General features: G+C 36.4%; 1 protein-coding gene and 1 long non-coding RNA gene across 12 annotated transcripts in view; one reads left to right on the forward strand and one right to left on the reverse strand.

Annotated features, from left to right (window-relative positions):
* Positions 1-20,199, forward strand: part of LOC309606032 — a 1,194,635-nt gene that overhangs the window by 682,477 nt on the left and 491,959 nt on the right. The window lies entirely within an intron of this gene.
* Positions 1-20,199, reverse strand: part of ANO5 (anoctamin 5) — a 100,484-nt gene that overhangs the window by 44,611 nt on the left and 35,674 nt on the right. For all 11 annotated transcript variants that reach the window (XM_082342419.1, XM_082342415.1, XM_082342418.1 and 8 more), the window contains 3 exons: positions 16,374-16,442; positions 14,980-15,264; positions 1,645-1,758 (listed from right to left, as the gene is read on the reverse strand). In XM_082342419.1, coding sequence (XP_082198545.1) covers positions 1,645-1,758; positions 14,980-15,264; positions 16,374-16,442 — 468 coding nt within the window. The remainder of the gene's footprint in view (positions 1-1,644; positions 1,759-14,979; positions 15,265-16,373; positions 16,443-20,199) is intronic.

Consider the following 20,199-nt stretch of genomic DNA (forward strand, 5'->3'; position numbering starts at 1 on the left):
AGAAGTTCTTTTGCCCCAGGGAAAAATGTGTGTATGTGTGAATGCGGGGTGGGGTAGTTTCTCTAACACAAGTTAAATTCTCCTGAATTGATACTAGTGTTGAGAATTGCCACTCATTTTGGAAAATTCCACTAACATACCAAAGATAATCAACTAACCAATGTTGAACAGACCTAGAGTCAACAGTTAACATACTGTTGAATAAATATTGACAGAGGAAAGCTGGAAAAGAGAGAGACTGGCTTTGGGCTTTTGGAAAGCCCATGACAGCAACATCATTTTCAAAAACATGGGCAGGACTTCCCTGGTGGCACAGTGGTTAAGAATCCACCTGCCAATGCAGGGGACACGGGTTCGATCCGTGGTCTGGGAAGATCCCACATGCCGAGGAGCAACTAAGCCTGTGTGCCAGAACTACTGAGCCTGCACTCTAGAGCCCGGGAGCCACAACTACTGAGCCTGTGTACTGCAACTACTGAAGCCTGCGTGCCTAGAAACCCGTGCTCCACAAGAAGAAGCCACCACAATGAGAAACCTACACACTGCAACGAAGAGTAGCCCCTGCTTGCTGTAACTAGAGAAAGCCCACGCGCAGCAACGAAGACCCAATGCAGCCAATAAATAAATAATAAAATAAAAATTTAAAAATTAAAAATAAAATTTAAAAAAAGGGCAATGATTTAGATGCCACTTGTTTAAATAGAAATACCTCGTTCTTTTATATTCCAAAGGAATGTGTTTCTCGAGAAGAGGTCATCATCAAAAAGTCTTTATAAGTATAGCAGAGTTAAACAGGAAAAAAGGACACCAAGGTTCCAGGAGATGATCCAAACTAGTTTATATGTGTTCAGCCAAATAATATCTACTGACAACAGGTGATGAAATTTAAACACTGAATATCCAAAAGGAAAGGTTTCTCTCAGAAACCCCCAGAAACTAGGCTATCTCGGTTGACAAGCCAAATTTTAGGTTTGGTTAAATGGGTGCACCTTATAAAATGTCACTTCTTTGTTGAACTCAATGTTTTTGTACATGATCCGCCAGCCTCAATCCTACTCCAGAATCTCGGTTGTTTGTCTGAAACTTTCTTATGGACTGAAGTCTTTAGCTTGTTTTGAAGTTGTACTTCTGCTTTATTTCCCAGAAATTCCTAGTCTGTGAGCTTGGATTCATGGTTGTGTTCCAGTAATACCTAATAGAATGCTTTACATATAATTAAAACCAATTATACATTTGATGAATGAATACATGAATGCATGCAATTTAAGTCCTTCACAACTTAAAAACTTTATAAATAAGAAAAGATTTGATGGATAGAAATTTCCAAAAGTTATGTTCTAAAATGTTGTTTTAATATAACTGCTATTTTCAATATGGGTTCTAAAGAAAATTCATGTGCAAATGTAATAATTTTTAAATGAATTTCCACTGAAATCTCAACGTAGAGAGGTATTAACTATGTGTTTCAGCATAGTTCTCAGCTTGGACCTAGGGAGTCTGTGGGGATTTTCCCAACATGAGCGAGATTAAGCAACCTGTCATAAAACAGGAAGCAAATGGAAGATTCCTTCTCCCAACAAGGCAGCCTCTGAATGTGGGAAAGGGAAAACGGGCTCAGTATTTCAAGACCAAGCACATACTTACATCATGGAGTGGAAAGGCAGATGAATAAGTGTGAGAATTTAGCAGTCTTTCAATCCCAAACCTTTTCTTCCCATCCTCTATGCCAAAAGGACACCGTGAGAGAATATAATAAACCTATAAGGTAAGCATAAAGAAACACACATTTCAGAACTTTATGCTTTCTATATTTTTTTCAAGTCACAATTTAACAGAGTCTGCTTTGCCTCAATACAGGCTCTGATTATGGAAGGAACCTTCCCCTTTTTGTTTGGGGGAAGATGTAGAGGATGGGGTTGTATGGAGTCACAGGTATTTCACCTCCTGGGTATGAGAGCTCGTTATTCCCTTGGGGAGAGGAGGAATGGGTCATATAAGTTATTTTTCTTCTCCTGTCCCAAGCTCCTCTGGGAGTCCTTTGTACCAGAATTCATACTATAATCAGGGTTTCAAGTTAGAGTCTAATACCACTGCTACTAACAGTTCAGGAAGGATAAAATGGAGTAGAATTGACACTTGGCCAAGCTGTCTTGAATACTTTTCATTAATTACTCTGATGTTTTGAATAGGGCCTTTTCTTGATATCAGGATTTATTAACTCAAGATTATCACACCTCTGCAACTACTTTGCAATCATTTACATATTTTTATCAGTTTTTTCTGCTATATAGTTTGGGCATTGTGTCGTCTGCTTTTGTGTATTTGTCAATTCAATCTCATCTGTTTTTTGTCTTGCAGGAACTTTCCAGTATTTCTGCTTTGAATTTGGCCATTTTAGCACTGTTCATTTTTTTTTTTTTCTATTTTTTTTAATCTCAAAAAAAAAAGTTTATTTGTATGGCAGGAGAGAATAGAGGTTAAAAGAATCTTCCCAAGCTGACCATAACTTTTTTTTTTTTTTTTTACTTTTTTGGTTCCATAAACTTTATTTCTCTTTTTTTTTAACATCTTTATTGGAGTATAATTGCCCCACAATGTTGTATTAGTTTCTGCTGTATAACAAAGTGAGTCAGCCATACGTACACATATATCCCCATATCCCTTCCCTCTTGCATCTCCCTCACACCCTCCCCATCCCACCCCTCTAGCTGGTCACAAAGCACTGAGCTGATCTCCCTGTGTCATACAGCTGCTTCCCACTAGCTATCTAGTCTACATTTGTATATATGTAAATGCCACTCTCTCACTTCTTCTCAGCTTACCCTTCCCCCACGCCGTGTCCTCAAGTCCACTCTCTATGTCCGTGTCTTTATTCCTGTCCTGCCCCTAGGTTCCTCAGAACCATTTTTTTTTTTTTTTAGATTCCATATATATGGTATGTGTTTTTCTTTCTGACTTACTTCACTCTGTAGGACAGACTCTAGGTCCACCCACCTCACTACAAATAACTCAATTTCGTTTCTCTTTATGGCTGAGTAATATTCCATTGTATATATGTGCCACATTTCTTTATCCATTCATCTGTCGATGGGCACATAGGTTGCTTCCATGTCCTGGCTATTGTAAATAGTGCTGCAATGAACATTGTGGTACATGACTCTTTTTGAACTATGGTTTGCTCAGGGTATAGGCCCAGTAGTGGGATTGCTGGGTCGTATGGTAGTTCTATTTTTAGTTTTTTAAGAAACCTCCATACTCTTCTCCACAGTGGCTGTATCAATTTACATTCCCACCCACAGTACAAGAGGGTTCCTTTTTCTCCACACCCTCTCCAGCATTTGTTGCTTCTAGATTTTTTGACGATGGCCATTCTGACCTGTGTTAGGTAATACCTCATTGTGGTTTTAATTTGCACTCCTCTAATGATTAGTGATGTTGAGCATCCTTTCATGTGTTTGTTGGCAATCTGTATATCTTCTTTGGAGAAATGTCTATTTAGGTCTTCTGCTCATTTTTTTTTTTTTTTTTTTTTTAAATAATCATTCCTAAATTCACCTCTGAAGAGAATTACAACATCCATTTTTTTTTTTTAATGCTATTCTTGTCTGCTTACATTCTTTTTATGTATGTATGTATGTATGGCTTTGTTGGGTCTTCGTTTCTGTGCAAGGGCTTTCTCTAGTTGTGGCAAGCAGGGGCCACTCTTCATCGCGGTGCGGGGGCCACTCTTCATCGTGGTGCACAGGCCTCTCACTATCGCGGCCTCTCGTTGCCGAGCACAGGCTCCAGACGCGCAGGCTCAGTAATTGTGGCTCACGGGCCGAGTTGCTCCGCGGCATGTGGGATCTTCCCAGACCAGGGCTCGAACCCGTGTCCCCTGCATTGGCAGGCAGATTCTCAACCACTGCGCCACCAGGGAAGCCCCTTCTGCTCATTTTTGGATTGCGTTGTTTATTTTTTTGATATTGAGCTGCATGAGCCGTTTGTATATTTTGGAGATTAATCCTTTGTCAGTTGCTTCGTTAGCAATTATTTTCTCCCATTCTGAGGGTTGTCTTTTCATCTTGTTTACGGTTTGCTTTACTGTGCAAAAGCTTTTAAGTTTCATTAGGTCCCATTCGTTTATTTTTGTTTTTATTTCCATTTCTCTAGAAGATGGGTCCAAAAGAATCTTGCTGTGATTTATGTCATAGACTGTTCTGCCTATGTTTTCCTGTGAGAGTTTGATAGTGTCTGGCCTTACATTTAGGTCTTTAATCCATTTTGAGTTTATTTTTGTGTATGGTGTTAGGGAGTGTTCTAATTTCATTCTTTTACATGTAGCTGTCCAGTTTTCCCAGCACCACTTATTGAAGAGGTTCTCTTTTCTCCATTGTATATTCTTGCCTCCTTTATCAAAGATAAGGTGACCATATGTGTGTGAGTTCATCTCTGGGCTTTCTATCCTGTTCCATTGATCTATATTTCTGTTTTTGTGCCAGTACCATAATGTCTTGATTACTGTAGCTTTGTAGTATAGTCTGAAGTCCAGGAGCCTGATTCATCCAGCTCCGTTTTTCTTTCTCAACATTGCTTTAGCTATTCGGGGTGTTTTGTGTTTCCATACAAATTGTGAAATTTTTTGTTATTGTCCTGTGAAAAATGAAATTGGTAGTTTGATAGGGATTGCACTGAATCTGCAGATTGCTTTGGGTAGTAGAGTCATTTTCACAATGTTGATTCTTCCAATCAAAGAACATGGTATATCTCTCCATCTGTTTGTATCATCTTTAATTTCTTTCATCAGTGTCTTATAGTTTTCTGCATACAGGTCTTTTGTCTCCTTAGGTAAGTTTAGTCCTAGGTATTTTATTCTTTTAGTTGCAATGGTAAATGGCAGCATTTCCTTAATTTCTCTTTCAGATTTTTCATCATTAGTGTATAGGAATGCAAGAGATTTCTGTGCATTAATTTTGTATCCTGCTACTTTACAAAATTCACTGATTAGCTCTAGTGGTTTTCTGGTAGCATCTTTAGGATTCAGTATATATAGTATCATGTCATCTGCAAACAGTGACATTTTAACTACTTCTTTTCCGACTTGGACTCCTTTTACTTCTTTTTCTTCTCTGACTGCTGTGGCTAAAACTTCCAAAACTATGTTGAATAATAGTGGTGAGAGTGGGCAACCTTGTCTTGTTCCTGCTCTTAGTGGAAATGGTTTCAATTTTTCACCATTGAGAACGATGTTGGCTGTGGGTTTGTCATATATGGCCTTTATTATGTTGAGGTAAGTTCCCTCTATGCCTACTGTCTGGAGAGTTTTTTATCATAAATGGGTGTTGAATCTTGTTGAAAACTTTTCTGCATCTATTGAGATTATCATATGGCTTTTATCCTTCAGTTGGTTAATATGGTGTATCACTTTGATTGATTTGTGTATATTGAAGAATCTTTGCATACCTGGGATAAACCCCACTTGATCATGGTGTATAATCCTTTTAATGTGCTGTTGCATTCTGTTTGCTAGTATTTTGTTGAGGATTTTTGCACTTATGTTCATCAGGGATATTGGCCTGTAGTTTTCTTTTTTTGTGACATCTTTGTCTGGTTTTGGTATCAGGGTGATGGTGGCCTCACAGAATGAGTTTGGGAGTGTTCCTCCCTCTGCTATATTTTGGAAGAGTTTGAGAAGGATAGGTGTTGGCTCTTCTCTAAATGTTTGATAGAATTCGCCTGTGAAGCCATCTGGTCCTGGGCTTTTGTTTGTTGGAAGATTTTTAATCACAGTTTCAATTTCATTCCTTGTGATTGGTCTGTTTATATTTTCTATTTCTTCCTGGTTCAGCCTCAGAAGGTTGTGCTTTTCTAAGAATTTGTCCATTTCTTCCAGATTGTCCATTTTATTGGCATATAGTTGCTTGTAGTAATCTCTCAGGATCGTTTGTATTTCTGCAGTGTCAGTTGTTACGTCTCCTTTTCCATTTCTAATTCTATTGATTTGAGTCTTCTCCCTTTTTTTCTTGATGAGTCTGGCTAATGGTTTATCAATTTTGTTTATCTCCTCAAAGAATCAGCTTTTAGTTTTATTGATCTTTGCTATTGTTTCCTTCATTCCTTTTTCATTTATTTCTGATCTGATCTTTATGATTTCTTTCCATCTGCTAACTTTGGAGGTTTTTTTTGTTCTTCTTTCTCTAATTGCTTTAGGTGTAAGGTTAGGTTGTTTATTTGAGATGTTTCTTGTCTCTTGAGGTAAGATTGTATTGCTATAAACTTCCCTCTTAGAACTGCTTTTGCTGCATCCCATAGGTTTTGGGTTGTCGTGTCATCTTTTCATTGTCATTTGTTTCTAAGTATTGTTTGATTTCTTCAGTGATCTCTTGGTTATTTAGTAGCGTATTCTTTAGCCTCTATGTGTTTGTATTTTTTACAGTTTTTTTCCTGTAATTTATATCTAGTCTCATAGCATTGTGGTCGGAAAAGATACTTGATACAATTTCAATTTTCTTAAATTTACCAAGGCTTGATTTGTGACCCAAGATATGATCTCTCCTGGAGAATGTTCCATGAGCACTTGAGAAGTAAGTGTATTCTGTTGTTTTTGGATGGAATGTCCTATAAATATCAATTAAGTCCATCTTGTTTAATGTGTCATTTAAAGTTTGTGTTTCCTTATTTATTTTCATTTTGGATGATCTGTCCATTGGTGAAAGTGGGGTGTTGAAGTCCCCTACTATGATTGTGTTACTGTTGATTTCCCCTTTTATGGCTGTTAGTACTTGCCTTATGTATTGAGGTGCTCCTATGTTGGGTGCATAAATATTTACAATTGTTATATTGTCTTCTTGGATTGATCCTTTGATCATTATGTAGTGTCCTTCTTTGTCTCTTGTAATAGTCTTTATTTTAAAGTCAATTTTGTCTGATATGAGAATTGCTACTGCAGCTTTCTTATGATTTCCATTTGCATGGAATACCTTTTTCCACCCCCTGACTTTCAGTCTATATGTGTCGCTAGGTCTGAAGTGAGTCTCTTGTAGACAGCATATATATGGGTCTTGTTTTTATATCCATTCAGCCAGTCTATGTCTTTTGGCTGGAGCATTTAATCCGTTTACCTTTAAGATAATTAACAATATGCATGTTCCTATTCCCATTTTCTTAATTGTTTTGGGTTTGTTATTGTAGGTCTTTTCCTTGTCCTGTGTTTCCTGCCTAGAGAATTTCCTTTAGCATTTGTTGTAAAGCTGGTTTGGTGTTGTTGAATTCTCTTAGCTTTTGCTTGTCTGTAAAGGTTTTAATTTCTCCTTCGAATCTGAACGAGGTCCTTGCTGGGTAGAGTAATCTTGGTTGTAGGTTTTTCCCTTTCATCACTTTAAATATGTCCTGCCACTCTCTTCTGGCTTGCAGAGTTTCTGCTGAAAGATAAGCTGTTAACCTTATGGGGATTCCCCTGTATGTTATTTGTTGCTTTTCCCTTGCTGCTTTTAATAGTTTTCCTTTGTATTTAATTTTTGATAGTTTGATTAATATGTGTCTTGGTGTGTTTCTCCTTGGCTTTATCCTGTATGGGACTCTCTGCATTTCCTGGACTTGATTGACTATTTCCTTTCCCATATTAGGGAAGTTTTCAACTATAATCTCTTCAAATATTTTCTCAGTCCCTTTCTTTTTCTCTTCTTCTTCTGGGACCCCTATAATTCGAATGTTGTTGTGATTAATGTTGTCCCAGAGGTTTCTGAGACTGCCCTCAACTCTTTTCATTCTTTTTTGTTTTTTCTGCTCTGCAGTAGTTATTTCCACTATTTTATGTTCCAGGTCACTTATCCATTCTTCTGCCTCAGTTATTCTGCTATTGATTCCTTCTAGAGAATTTTTAATTTCATTTATTGTGTTGTTCATCATTGTTTGTTTGCTCTCTAGTTCTTCTAGGTCCTTGTCAAACGTTTCTGTATTTTCTCCATTCTATTTCCAAGATTTTGGATCATCTTTACTATCACTACTCTGAATTCTTTTTCAGGTAGACTGCCTATTTCCTCTTCATTTGTTTGGTTTGATAGGTTTTTATCTTGCTCCTTCATATGCTGTGTGTTTCTCTGTCTTCTCATTTTACTTAACTTACTGTGTTTGGGGTCTCCTTTTTGCAGGCTGCAGGTTTGTAGTTCCCGTTATTTTTGGTGTCTGCCCAGAGGGGACTGGTGCATGTGCACTGGTGGATGAGGCTGGATCTTGTCTTTCTGATGGGCAGAACTGCATCCAGTGGTGTGTTTTGGGGTGTCTGTGAACTTATTATGATTTTAGGCAGCCTCTCTGCGTATGGGTGGGGTTGTGTTCCTGTCTTGCTAGTTGTTTGGCATGGAGTGTCCAGCACTGGAGCTTGCTGGTCATTGAGTGGAGCTAGGTCTTAGCATTGAAATGGAGATCTCTGGGAGATCTCTTGCCAATTGATATTATGAGGTCTCTGGTGGTCCAATGTCCTGCACTTGGCTCTCCCACCTCAGAGTCTCAGGCCTGTCACCCGGCCAGAGTACCAAGACCCTGTCAGCCACACGGCCAGGTACATGGAGAGTTTCTTGCCTTTTGGGAAGTCTGAGGTCTTCTGCCAGTGTTCAGTAGGTGTTCTGTAGGAGCTGTTCCACATGTAGATGTGTTTGATGTATTTGTGGGGAGGAAGGTGATCTCCACATCTTACTCCTCCATCTTGAAGGTCCTTCTTCTTAGTACTGTTTTAGATATACTTCTCTTCACCTCCCCTTTTAAATATTTTATTGTTTAAGGAATTGTTGATTGCAATGTTTGTCACCCTTGACAAACATTAGATAATCATCATTATCTAATCTGGTTATTCATTTTAAGGGCAGTTTAATATTACGTCTTTGTAAATAAATGATAATTTATGCAAAGTTGTTTTAATTTTATAAATAATGTGATAAATATTAACTATTTTACATACTTTGGATTATTTCCCTAGGAAAGATTCACCAAAAAGATTCTCCAAAAAGAACTCTGTACTGGGGAGCTAACAAAGTGGAAAATTTTACTCTTCCAGATATTAAGACTTATTATAAAGCTATGGTAATAAATACAGCATGGTGTTGTCAAACAAAAACAAATCCAAACTTAGGAAAGATTTTAACGATTACTGCAAGAGGATGAGGGGGACTGTTGCAATAGAGAGATCTGGGAACATCTGAAAAGCCAAGCATAAAATGACTTCTTTTATAGGGAGAAGTAAGCCAAGTTCAGGAAGTGTCTTTCTTTGTGTTAAGGAAGGGCTAGTCTACATGCCAACATTGGCTAAGGTTGAGGGTGCATCAAAGTTTAGGGTCTTTTGGAGAAGTAAGTTCAACTGAATTTTGGTTAATTTACCTAACAGTCCTTTGTTTCAAGGGATCAATGAGGATACATAGTTCAGCTAACCATTTATGAAACAAAGAATGGGAATGTGTCTAACCTGTGTCTAACCTTTATTACCGTAAAGTAATAACAAAAGGAAGAAACTGTAAGGGTAAGTATAGATCTAAAATACTACTCAGCCACAAAAAAAGAAGTCAATTTTGCCGTTCACAACAACATGGATGGACATGGGGGGTATTATTCTTAGTGAAATAAGTCAGAGAAAGACAATTACTGTAAGTTATCACTTACAGTAGAATGCAATATGTAGAAACTAAAAAATAAAATAAATGAATGAATATAACAAAACAGAAACAGATTCACAAAGATAGAGAACAAACTAGTGGTTACCAGTGTGGAGAGGGATGGAGGGAGGGGTGACATAGGGATAGGGAATAAGAGGTACAAACTACTATGAATAAAATAAATAGGATACATGGATGTATTGTACAGCACAGGGAATATAGCCAGTATTTTATAAGTTTAAATGGAGTATAATCTGCAAAATTATTGAATCACTATGTTGTACAAAAAAAAAAAATAATGCCTAGTACATAGTAAGTGCTATTTAAGTGTTTGCTATTATTAACAGTAAGAGTATTTTAAGGAATCTCAAAATTATTTTGCATATTTGCAGGGTCACTGGATTAAGTATATACTTGCAAATATGATTACTTTAAGAAGAATACAAATTTGGATACATGAGTTTGGTATATGTTAAAATATATCAATAAGAAAGAAAGAGAGAGAGGTGGGGAGCAAGGGAGGGAGGGAGGGAGGAAGGAAGGAAGGAAGGAAAGGAGAAAGAGAGAGAAAGAAGAAAGAGAGTAAAGAAAGATGGAGGGACAGAGGAAGGAAGGAAAGAACTGAAATTTCCCTGGTGCCAAATCTTAGAGCATTTCCTTTAGAGAACTTGTAATTATAAATTCTTTTTCTCTTCTCTTTGAGATGTAATGTAAATATTTTTAAAAGCTAAATAAGCCTCTTGCCAGTTTCATAACTCAAGAGTGTTTTTCTTAAGTTTTCCAGGAACCATCTCTTTTAAATGTAAACATCAAGAAAGATAACATCCCTGTTTCCTTGGCTCTATGGGAGTGTAGTCTAGGTACCTGGTTCCAAGCTGTAACTACCTGCTCCACATAGATATATGAGAAGTTTTTATTTTTATTATTATTATTATTATTATTATTATTATTTGGGATAGAGACAACTAATACTGATGAACACTTCAATTAGCAGATGAATTTAGAATAAATTACTTGGCAAACAGTGCTGTCAAGTCAAACAGGGGGGTTATCTATGAATACTCTTTAAGTCATATAGGGAAGGGTGGTTCTTTGCAGTAAGCAGTTTTACAGAACAGGAAGAGTGGGAGATTTCTTTAAATTGTCCCGATTTTCCAGGAACAGAACTCAGGCAAAGTTCAACATTGTCAGTATGGATACAAAAATGGACACAGATCAAAGCAGCAGAATCAAACCCAGAAGTAGATCTATGAATATCTAGACACATGAGTTACGACAAAGAGGGAACTGTAAAACAATATGAAAAGTTGAATGTTTTCAATAATTGGTGTAAGTCAAATGACTATACATATGGGGCAGAAAAGGCCCCTATTTTGCACCATGAACAAAAATTAATTCCAAGTGGACAGTAGTTCTCAATGTAAAAAGTAAAATAATACAACTTCTAGAATACAGGAAATAACTTAATGATCTTGGTGGCAGTTAAAGGTTAAAAGCTTTATTCATAAAGTAAAGGCTTGAGAAAGTAGACTACAGTTGACCCTTGAACAACGTTGGGGTAGGGGCACTGACCCTTTGGGCAGCCAAAAATGTGAGTATAATATATAGTTTGCCTTCTGTACACAAGGTCCCTCCATATCTGTGGTTCCACATCTAAGAATTCAACCAACCATGGATCATGTAGTAGTGTAGTATTTACTATTGAAAAAAATCCATGTATAAGTGGACCCTTGCATTTCAAACCCATGTTGTTCAAGAGTCAAGTGTGCATTAAAATTAAAAACATCTGTTTATGAAAAGAAACCATAAAAAGGATGAAAAAGGAAGCACAAAGTAAGAAAATATCAGTAAAATATATAATGAATAAAGGGTTCAAATAAAGAATATATAAACTGTTCCTACAAATCAACAAGGGAAGACCTAACTGAAAAACAAAATCAAGAGACATTAGCAGGGACTTAACAAAAGTGCATATCTAAATGCCCAATAAACATAAACAAGGAGATCAATCTCATTTGAGATTGCAAATTAAACCATAATGATACATACACAAATAAGTTTCCATAGAAAGTAATGAAAATTAATGAATAAAAGTTCATACAATTAACCAACCATAGCTAATTTAACCAACCAAATAAATATTGAGCCAAAGAAGCCAGACTCAAAAGAATACATACCGTATGATTCCATTTTTTATAAAGTTTAAAAACAGACTATGCTAATCTCTGCTGTTACAAGTGAGATTGTACCTCTGCTGAGAAGGACAGGAATAGTGACTGGAAGGAGGCACTAGGGCTTCTGGAGGGCTAGGAAAGTTTTCTCTTTTGATCTGGGTGGTGGTTACATAGCTGTGTTCATTTTGTGGTTGAATTCAAAGAGCGGTGCACACTTGTGGGCCTATCTCTATGTATGTTATGCTACAGTTTAAAAAGAAAGAAAAAGAAAGATTGGTACTCTTTAGTGTTGAGAAAGATATGTGGAAAACAGCATTCTCCTATGTTGTTAATAGGACTCTAAATTAGTACATAATTTTGTAAAGGGTGATAGTGTAACACATATACATTTTTAAATGTGCATGCTCTTAGATCCAGAAACTTTCTATGTGGTATCTATTTTGCAGAAAAATTTACATATATGCCGAAATATGTAGTAAACAGCAGAAATGTTCGCAACATCAGAAAAATTGGAAACAAACTCAAAAACTGTCAGAGGTGAAAATGTTTTATAAAATTATGTTACATCTATAAATTAGATATTAGAAATATATATCATGAGACTAAGATGTCATGATGATTGTGAAGATGCTTTAAAAAGTATGAAATTCTGTACCAATGTAAGATGCTCTTGTAATACTGTACATTTGTACATACGTGAACTACAGTATTCTGGATGAAGATAGAAAGGAAGGGTAGGGCTTCCCTGGTGGCGCAGTGGTTGAGAATCTGCCTGCCAATGCGGGGGACATGGGTTCGAGCCCTGGTCTGGGAAGATCCCACATGCCGTGGAGCAACTAGGCCTGTGAGCCACAACTACTGAGTCTGCGTGTCTGGAACCTGTGCTCCGCAACAAGAGAGGCCGCGATAGTGATAGGCCCACGCATTGCGATGAAGAGTGGCCCCCGCTTGCCGCAACTAGAGAAAGCCCTCGCACAGAAACAAATACCCAACACAGCCAAAAAATAAATAAATAATAAATAAATAATAAATTTTAAAAATGCTTTGCTGAAACCCTTCAGGGAGTTGGGGGTTTTAAAAAAAAAAAAAGAAAGAAAAGAAAGGAAGGGTATTTTCTACATCAATCTTCCAAATAATTTCCTGAACAGAGCAAGAACAGTACTGCTCCACTATGAAGGAGAGGAAATTGTTGTGGTTTTTTTTTTTAATTTTTTAATTTTATTTTATTTATTTTTTATATAGCAGGTTCTTATTAGTTATCTATTTTATACATATTAGTGTATATATGTCATTCCCAATCTCCCAATTCATCCCAACTGTTGAGTTTTAATGCTGAATTAACCTAAGACATTGGCACTCTTTACAAAGAACAAGCAAAGATAAATGAGTACTGACATTTCTATATTTGAGCAAGTTGCTAAGTTGTTCCTACAGGTTCACTGGTCTTTTGTTAGCAACTTTTTAATGCAACAAGTATATCTGAAGGATTCACGATTTGCAGAGTGCTTCATGTACATTCTTTCATTTGATCTTCCGAAAAATGCCAGTCTACCATTCTCTCTGTTTTAAGAGGTTATCTTGTTTAGACAGTAGAGCTATTAACTGAAACCAGGCCTTCTGATTCCATGCCGTGTGCTCAACATTCCCTTAAAGTTGCCTCTTATATTTGTTGTTGCTGCTGCTACTTTTTAATCCAGGTAGGAAAAGGAAGGAAATTTTTAGTCTGTGGATTTACAATTTTTATGTAAATTCTAGGCACTACATTTTGTTTAATATTCCTGTCAGTGAATTTTTAAAAAAAAATATAACTAGGGATTAGAAAAATGATTATTTCAAAATGCTTCTTAGACACTTAAGAGTGCTGAACCTAAAGGGAATGAAGTCTCTCATTCTTCAGGGAAAGAGAGTAAGTAGTCTCAAGGGGAAGGGTCTTGTGATTGTTAGGACCCTGGTAACTTCAGAAATAGGTAACAGATACATGCGGTAAGAGCAACAAAGAACCTGAATTTTTTTTCCTATGAAGTCAGATCAATAATAATATCTCACACTTATTGAACACTTAGTATGTTCCAGAAACTATTCAAAGTCATGCATACCTTAACTCATTGAATTCTCAGGGTAACTTATGAGGTGGCTATTACTCCTATCTTAACAGGAAGAGACAGTGGCACAGAAACTGTGATTAGGAGAGAGGTTATCAATGGGAAATTTCAAGACCCTAGGACTACAAATGGAGAGGAAATATTATTCAAAAGACTGAAAACAAAAATTAAAACAAAAATTTAAAAAAAGGAAAGATTGAAAACAGTTTTAAATGAAAGGAAAAAGTTCAGATGTTTCTCAAATGCTATCTATTGTGAACAAAGTAATATGGCACCTGCCATTTCAGTAAACAAGGAATGTTGCCTGCCACCAAGCCATCAGCCACTGTAGCCTCCCCACAACAGGGGATTCAGGATGGAGAAAAACAGGATACACCTCCTACGTAGTTAAGAGGCATATCAAAGGAATAATTTCAATGAGCCCAGACGCTTGCATCTTCCCATGCGTAGAAAAGCACTAAAATCATTAACTTGAGATATCTGGTTTTTGTGATTAGCAGTAATCTTTCAATGTCCCACTATATGTATTTTTTCCAGCAACAAGTCCTATATATCCTGGCTCCTCCCTTACCTGTTATAACAGTTCCTCAGAGTTCGCAGTAATGTCCTTGAATAAAACATAATTCTCAACTTTTAGGTTGTGCATTTTTTTCAGTCAACACCATATACAAAGAAATTAAAACATTCCATTTCCAGTTGGAATGACCAATATTCCTTCTGCTAGGCACTGAATTTATAAAACCAAACTATAAGTTTATAAAACCATTTTACAAAAATCTTACAAAACCAAAGTCCTCTGGCTCTCAATTAAGTCATTTCCCCAATATTGCATGAGGCCTCTCTTTGCTGTGTCCACACTGTCAACCACTCATTTTTAAACGACAGCTGGAGAAGTAGGGAGGTTAACAGGGTTAAGCGGTCCAAGTAGCCTTTCAAACCTGCCCAATACCACCGAACACTTATCGAAATTTACACAGAAACACCTTATAGACATAGTATCGCACACACACACATATAAAAGCACACACAGGCACACATCCCTTACTCCAAGGGATGTGCCCAAAGGTCTTCTCTACCTACAATTCTGTTTCTTGATGAGGATGGAAAGAAGCTTGACTCATCTTCAATGAGGAAGAGCTCCTGCCGATGTCTGGTGAATTGGGCAGTGAAATATTCAGCATGAGGATGCTTCACATTCCTTGGGAGCTTCAGAGGCCCAAGCATACAGCTAAAAGGGATTTTGTCAGCTCGAGGAATATCACTCTCCTTAATAGGCATTTTGATTCCCAACACTTCAGCGTAAGTAACTAATACCTCCCAAGGGGCATGGATCTTGACAAAATAAGTTTTCCCATCTTCGGAGTTCTGTATAAAATGGAGGCAAAATAACAGAAAGATTACTGAGTTGATTAAAGAAAGAAAATTTTACAAAATCTCAAATTAAAGACATCAAGTATTTTCAATTTATTGAAAAATTTCAGCAAAACTTTGCAAATGCTCAAAACAGTTATACATATTATACTTACATATATATGTATATATGTGTACACTATATGTGTGTGTGTGTGTGAGAGAGAGAGAGAGAGAGAGAGAGAGAGACATAGAGACAGACAGAGACAAAGAATATTTTAAAAAATATATTTCAGGGTCAATGTACACTAGTCTGAAGTCCATAGAAACACATGTGGTTCTGGGAAATCTCTCAAGTATTTAGCAACTAGCTATAAGTTTAGAACTGTGTTTAGGGTACATGAGAAATACATACAAAGTATAAGATATACTCCCTCTTCTTACCCAGTTTTGATGTATCACCTACACTTAAAGGAGGAACTTTAGGTAATAAGGGTTCATTACACAGAAGAATAATTAAGTTACAGATAGAATATGTGGTATAATTCATATTTACTAGTTCAGTAAAAAACAGGGATAAATAAGTAGAGACTATTAATTTAGAAGTAGAGAGTATTAGAGTTTCATGGACAGGGTGGGATCTGAAATAGGTCTTTAAAAGTAATTTTGAAGGAAATTCTAGAAAACCAGTAAATGGTAGGAGGTTAAAAAAAAAAAACAAAAACTTGGCATATTCACGAGCACAAAAAGTGTCTTGGCTTAACTAGAAGGTTGTGTTGCAAGATAGCCAGGTTAACTAGTTAGGGTGCTAGATTATAGGCTGCCTTCAAAATGACACAGATATGAAACAAAAACCATGTCTTTACTTTCTCTGGATCCTGACTAGAACTATTTATGCCTATTTTTAAAGTGTTCCACTCATCCCTTATCATCTCAAATTCAGAGCACCGACCTACTTATTTACCTGGAAGACCACAGGCCTTACCATCCCCAGTTACATGTCAGTAGCCAAAAAAGCTATTGTTTTACTCCCAAACACAAAGTCTAGCCAGTCAAAGGTCAGAGGAGAAGAAAACAAAACTTAAAAAACCAAGACTCTGATATAGATTAACAATTACATTTACCATTTTATCTTCAATTTCCAACTCAAGACCTATTTTTCTGAGATTTTGTTCAAACTCTTTTCTTCTTTCCTATGGAAAAACAAATTAGTAGAATTATGTAAAACCCTTTTATTTGCCCAGCGATAAACAGACTTGTTACACAATGACTGTGCCTCCAGATGGTCCCTTGGTTGTATGTAAAAGTACTCTATGTATTACCCCCATCTGAGTGCCATGGCATGCTTTTCACCTATATTATAAATCACAGTATAACTATAAAAATCCAATATATCTAGGAATAATCTCCAGGAAATATGCAGGACCTCTATCTGAAAAAAATGCAGAAAACTTTATTAATTAACATAAAAAATTTGATAAACAGAGAGACATATTATACTCCTAGTCAGGAAGATTCAGTACTACAAAGATATCAGTATTCTTCAAATAAAGGACATATTTAATGCAATTTTAAGCCAAAATATCATCACGACTTTTTAATCATGAAGAATAATTTCACTTAGAAAAATTAAAATTAAATTTAATTCAATTAAATGCAAATAATCATTACTGTGGGCTTTAAAACAATGATTAATTGTCGAAAAATCTTTTGGCTTTATGATTTAAGTGTGAAAAAATTGTAACAGTGATTTAACTATAATTCAAGTATGATTTAACTCATGTAAGTGTGAAAAACTGTAAATGTGACTTAAATGTAAAAAAATATGACTTAAGTGTGAAAAATAGTAACTGAAATTTTAAAAGGTTTCACTAGGATATTACAGGACACATCTTCAAATGGATATGTCCACCTTGAGAGATCTTCAAACTTTACAAGGAATAAAATATAATTTTAATGGGTTCTTTTTCTCCATTTCCAAAGTTTACTACATGTGAGAATATGTCTATGAATAATTTTCACTCTCTGATACCCTTTCACAATTGCCCTTCTCCTAGGTTACCAAAGAAAAGGCAGGCTGTGAACATCCAGGAAAGCAAAAACAAAACAAAACAACAAGGGGCAGAGAGGGACATTCAAAATATTGTTATCAGTATTAAAAAAAGTAAATCTTCTCACTGTAGTAACAAATGCTTTTGCAAGTCATGTGGACACCAATTCTCTGAGTTCAGTAAAACTGAAGGCTGAGCTAAGAGGATTATTAGGTGACAGACCATTAAACATTACTTTTATGATAAATCACTTTGTAATTTGGGGCTATAATTCAGGAGCTCAAAAAAGATTCAAACTGCTAAAACAGTACCTTTTCTATTCCAATCTACTTATTTATCTGAACAAGCTTAATTTATACAAACATATATAAAAATAGAATATACTTGAAGCTGAACCATCTCATTATAGGAATAATTCTCATTCATCTACAAATAAGGAAAATATTGTTTTTTGGGTTTTTTTAACATATTTATTGGACTATAATTGCTTTACAATGGTGTGTTACTTTCTGCTTTATAACAAAGTGAATCAGCTATACATATACATCTATCCCCATATCTCCTCCCTCTTGCGTCTCCCTCCCACCCTCCCTATCCCACCCCTCTAGGTGGTCACAAAGCACCGAGCTGATCTCCCTGTGCTATGTGTCTGCTTCCCACTAGATGGCGGAGGAGTAAGATGTGGAAAATATTGTTTAAAGCCCCTGTGTTCATTTCATTAATTGATGCATTTAGGATGACTTTACTTTTGATGTTTGATAACTACCTGTCAAATATTATAGTATATTCATGATGTTTTATCAATTATACACTTGTACAATTGTAAAAAAAAAAAACAAAACCCTCAAAACAAAAGAAAAAGTTTAAGGCTTAGACTGTTCTGGTGAAAATAAAAACATTTCAAGGTATATACACATTTGTTGTAGCAAACTTAAGACTGAACAAACAACAAAAGACTCCCAAAGACAAAACACTTAAATGAGGAAAAAATTATGTGGAGAGAGTGGAAGGAAAATTCTAGGTGGAGAAAAATAAATGATGTAAAATTCGAAGTGCTAAAAAAGAGTTTCTTCATATAATTCATTTTTTAAAATAAATGATGGTGAGTGTCAAATTTCCATGGTATTTACCTTCTAGGGATATAGGCTAAAAACTGGACCATTTACAAAATATTATAAATTATATCCTTTGCAACTACTGAAATGTATGATAAATAATTGTAGTTGGGGAAGACTTGTAGATGAATCAGGCTTTCAGGGGAAGTCCAGGAGTTCATTTTAGACCTGCTGAGTCTGAGATTCTGTAAGACTTCCAAGTAGAGATGCAGAATAGTCACATGGGAAAGAAGTACAAACTGGAAAGGTAAATGTTGGAATTAGCACAAACATGGTTTTAAATTTTAAAACTGTGAGACAGGATGCATCACCAAAGAAATCAATGTAGGCTGAGAAAAGAAGAGGATTAAGGACTGAACCTGAGGCACTACAATAACAAGAAATCAGGGAGAAGAAAAGATTGAGAAGGCGTGGCTAGTGAAATAAGAAGAAAACTAAGAGAATGTGGAGACCTGGAAGCTGAGTGAAGAACATAAACTGTAGAGAAGGGAATGGTAAGCAGTGGCAAATGCTGCTAACAGGTCAAGCAAGATGAGGGTTGAAACTTGATCATTAGATTCATTTATCTGAAGATAAGCAGAGTGGGTGACGTTAAGGCCTGATAGGAATGGGTTTAAGAGAAAACTGGGCAAAAAGGAAATTGAGAAATCGACATTGGCTGGCAGGGAAATTGAGATTAAAAGGAGGTTTTCGTGCTTGCTTTTTAATTCATTTTTAATACGGAAGAATTAACAGCACATTTATTTGTTGAAAGAAATGATCCGGTAAAGAACAACACAAAATGCAATTTTAAGAGAGAGGAAAGAATTGTAAAAGCAATACCCCTAGGTAGGTATGCAGAAAAGAGTTAATATAACAGGCTTGAAACTGCTATCTTTAGAAAGGCCCGCCTGCAAGGTTGGTTCTGGTGTCTGGGAACTTGGTTTTTGTGAGGGTTCCCACCATTCCCAGAACTACTAAGAGTGGCTCACTTTACCTCAACTGTTTGTACAAACTATGTAGTTCATACTGAACATCTGCTTTCTTCCGGGACTACGAAATGTTGGTATGAGATAGGCAGAAGGTTACAGGACCAGCCCCCAATAAGATCCTGCAGTACTGAGTCTTTAATGAGCTTCCTTAGTAGACAGTACTTCCAATGTGATGTCATACATTGTTACTGGAGGAATTAACTGCATCCTGTGTGACTCCACTGGGAGAGAACTCTTATAAGCTTGCTCCTGGTTTTCTCTGGACTTTGCCCCATGCATCTTTTCCTTTTGCTGATTTTGCTTTTATTATTTCATTGCAATAAAACATAGCCATTGAGTACGGCTACATGCTGTGTCCTGTGAGTCCTTTTAAGTGAGTCAGCAAACCTGGGGGTAGTCTTGTTGACTCCTAAATGTTAGGCAAGAAGAAAGGGATCCAGAACACAAGCAAATGTGTTGGCTTTAGATAGAAGGATAAATAGTTCATCTATGGTAAAAGGAAGAAAGGTAGATTATACAGGTGGAAGATGCTGGTAGATGGACAAATGTGGTAATGAAAATTAAGAATTTCTCTTCTACTTGCTTCAGTTTTCTCAGTGACTTAGAAAAGTGGTCAGCTAAGCTTGAAAATGGGGAGGATACATAGAAGGTGTGAGAGGGAAAAAGTTATAAAACAGTCACCCAGGAGAGTGGGAAACTGAATAAATTAAGGAAGTAAAGTATGACTGCCAGATAGCATTAAGGACCGAGTTGAGGTCTATCAGCACAAATATGAGATAAAACCAGTAAGTGAATTGTATGTCTGTCTTTCTG

This window comes from Balaenoptera borealis, assembly GCF_965194805.1.
Source record: "Balaenoptera borealis genome assembly, chromosome: 11".
Lineage (NCBI taxonomy): Eukaryota > Metazoa > Chordata > Mammalia > Artiodactyla > Balaenopteridae > Balaenoptera > Balaenoptera borealis.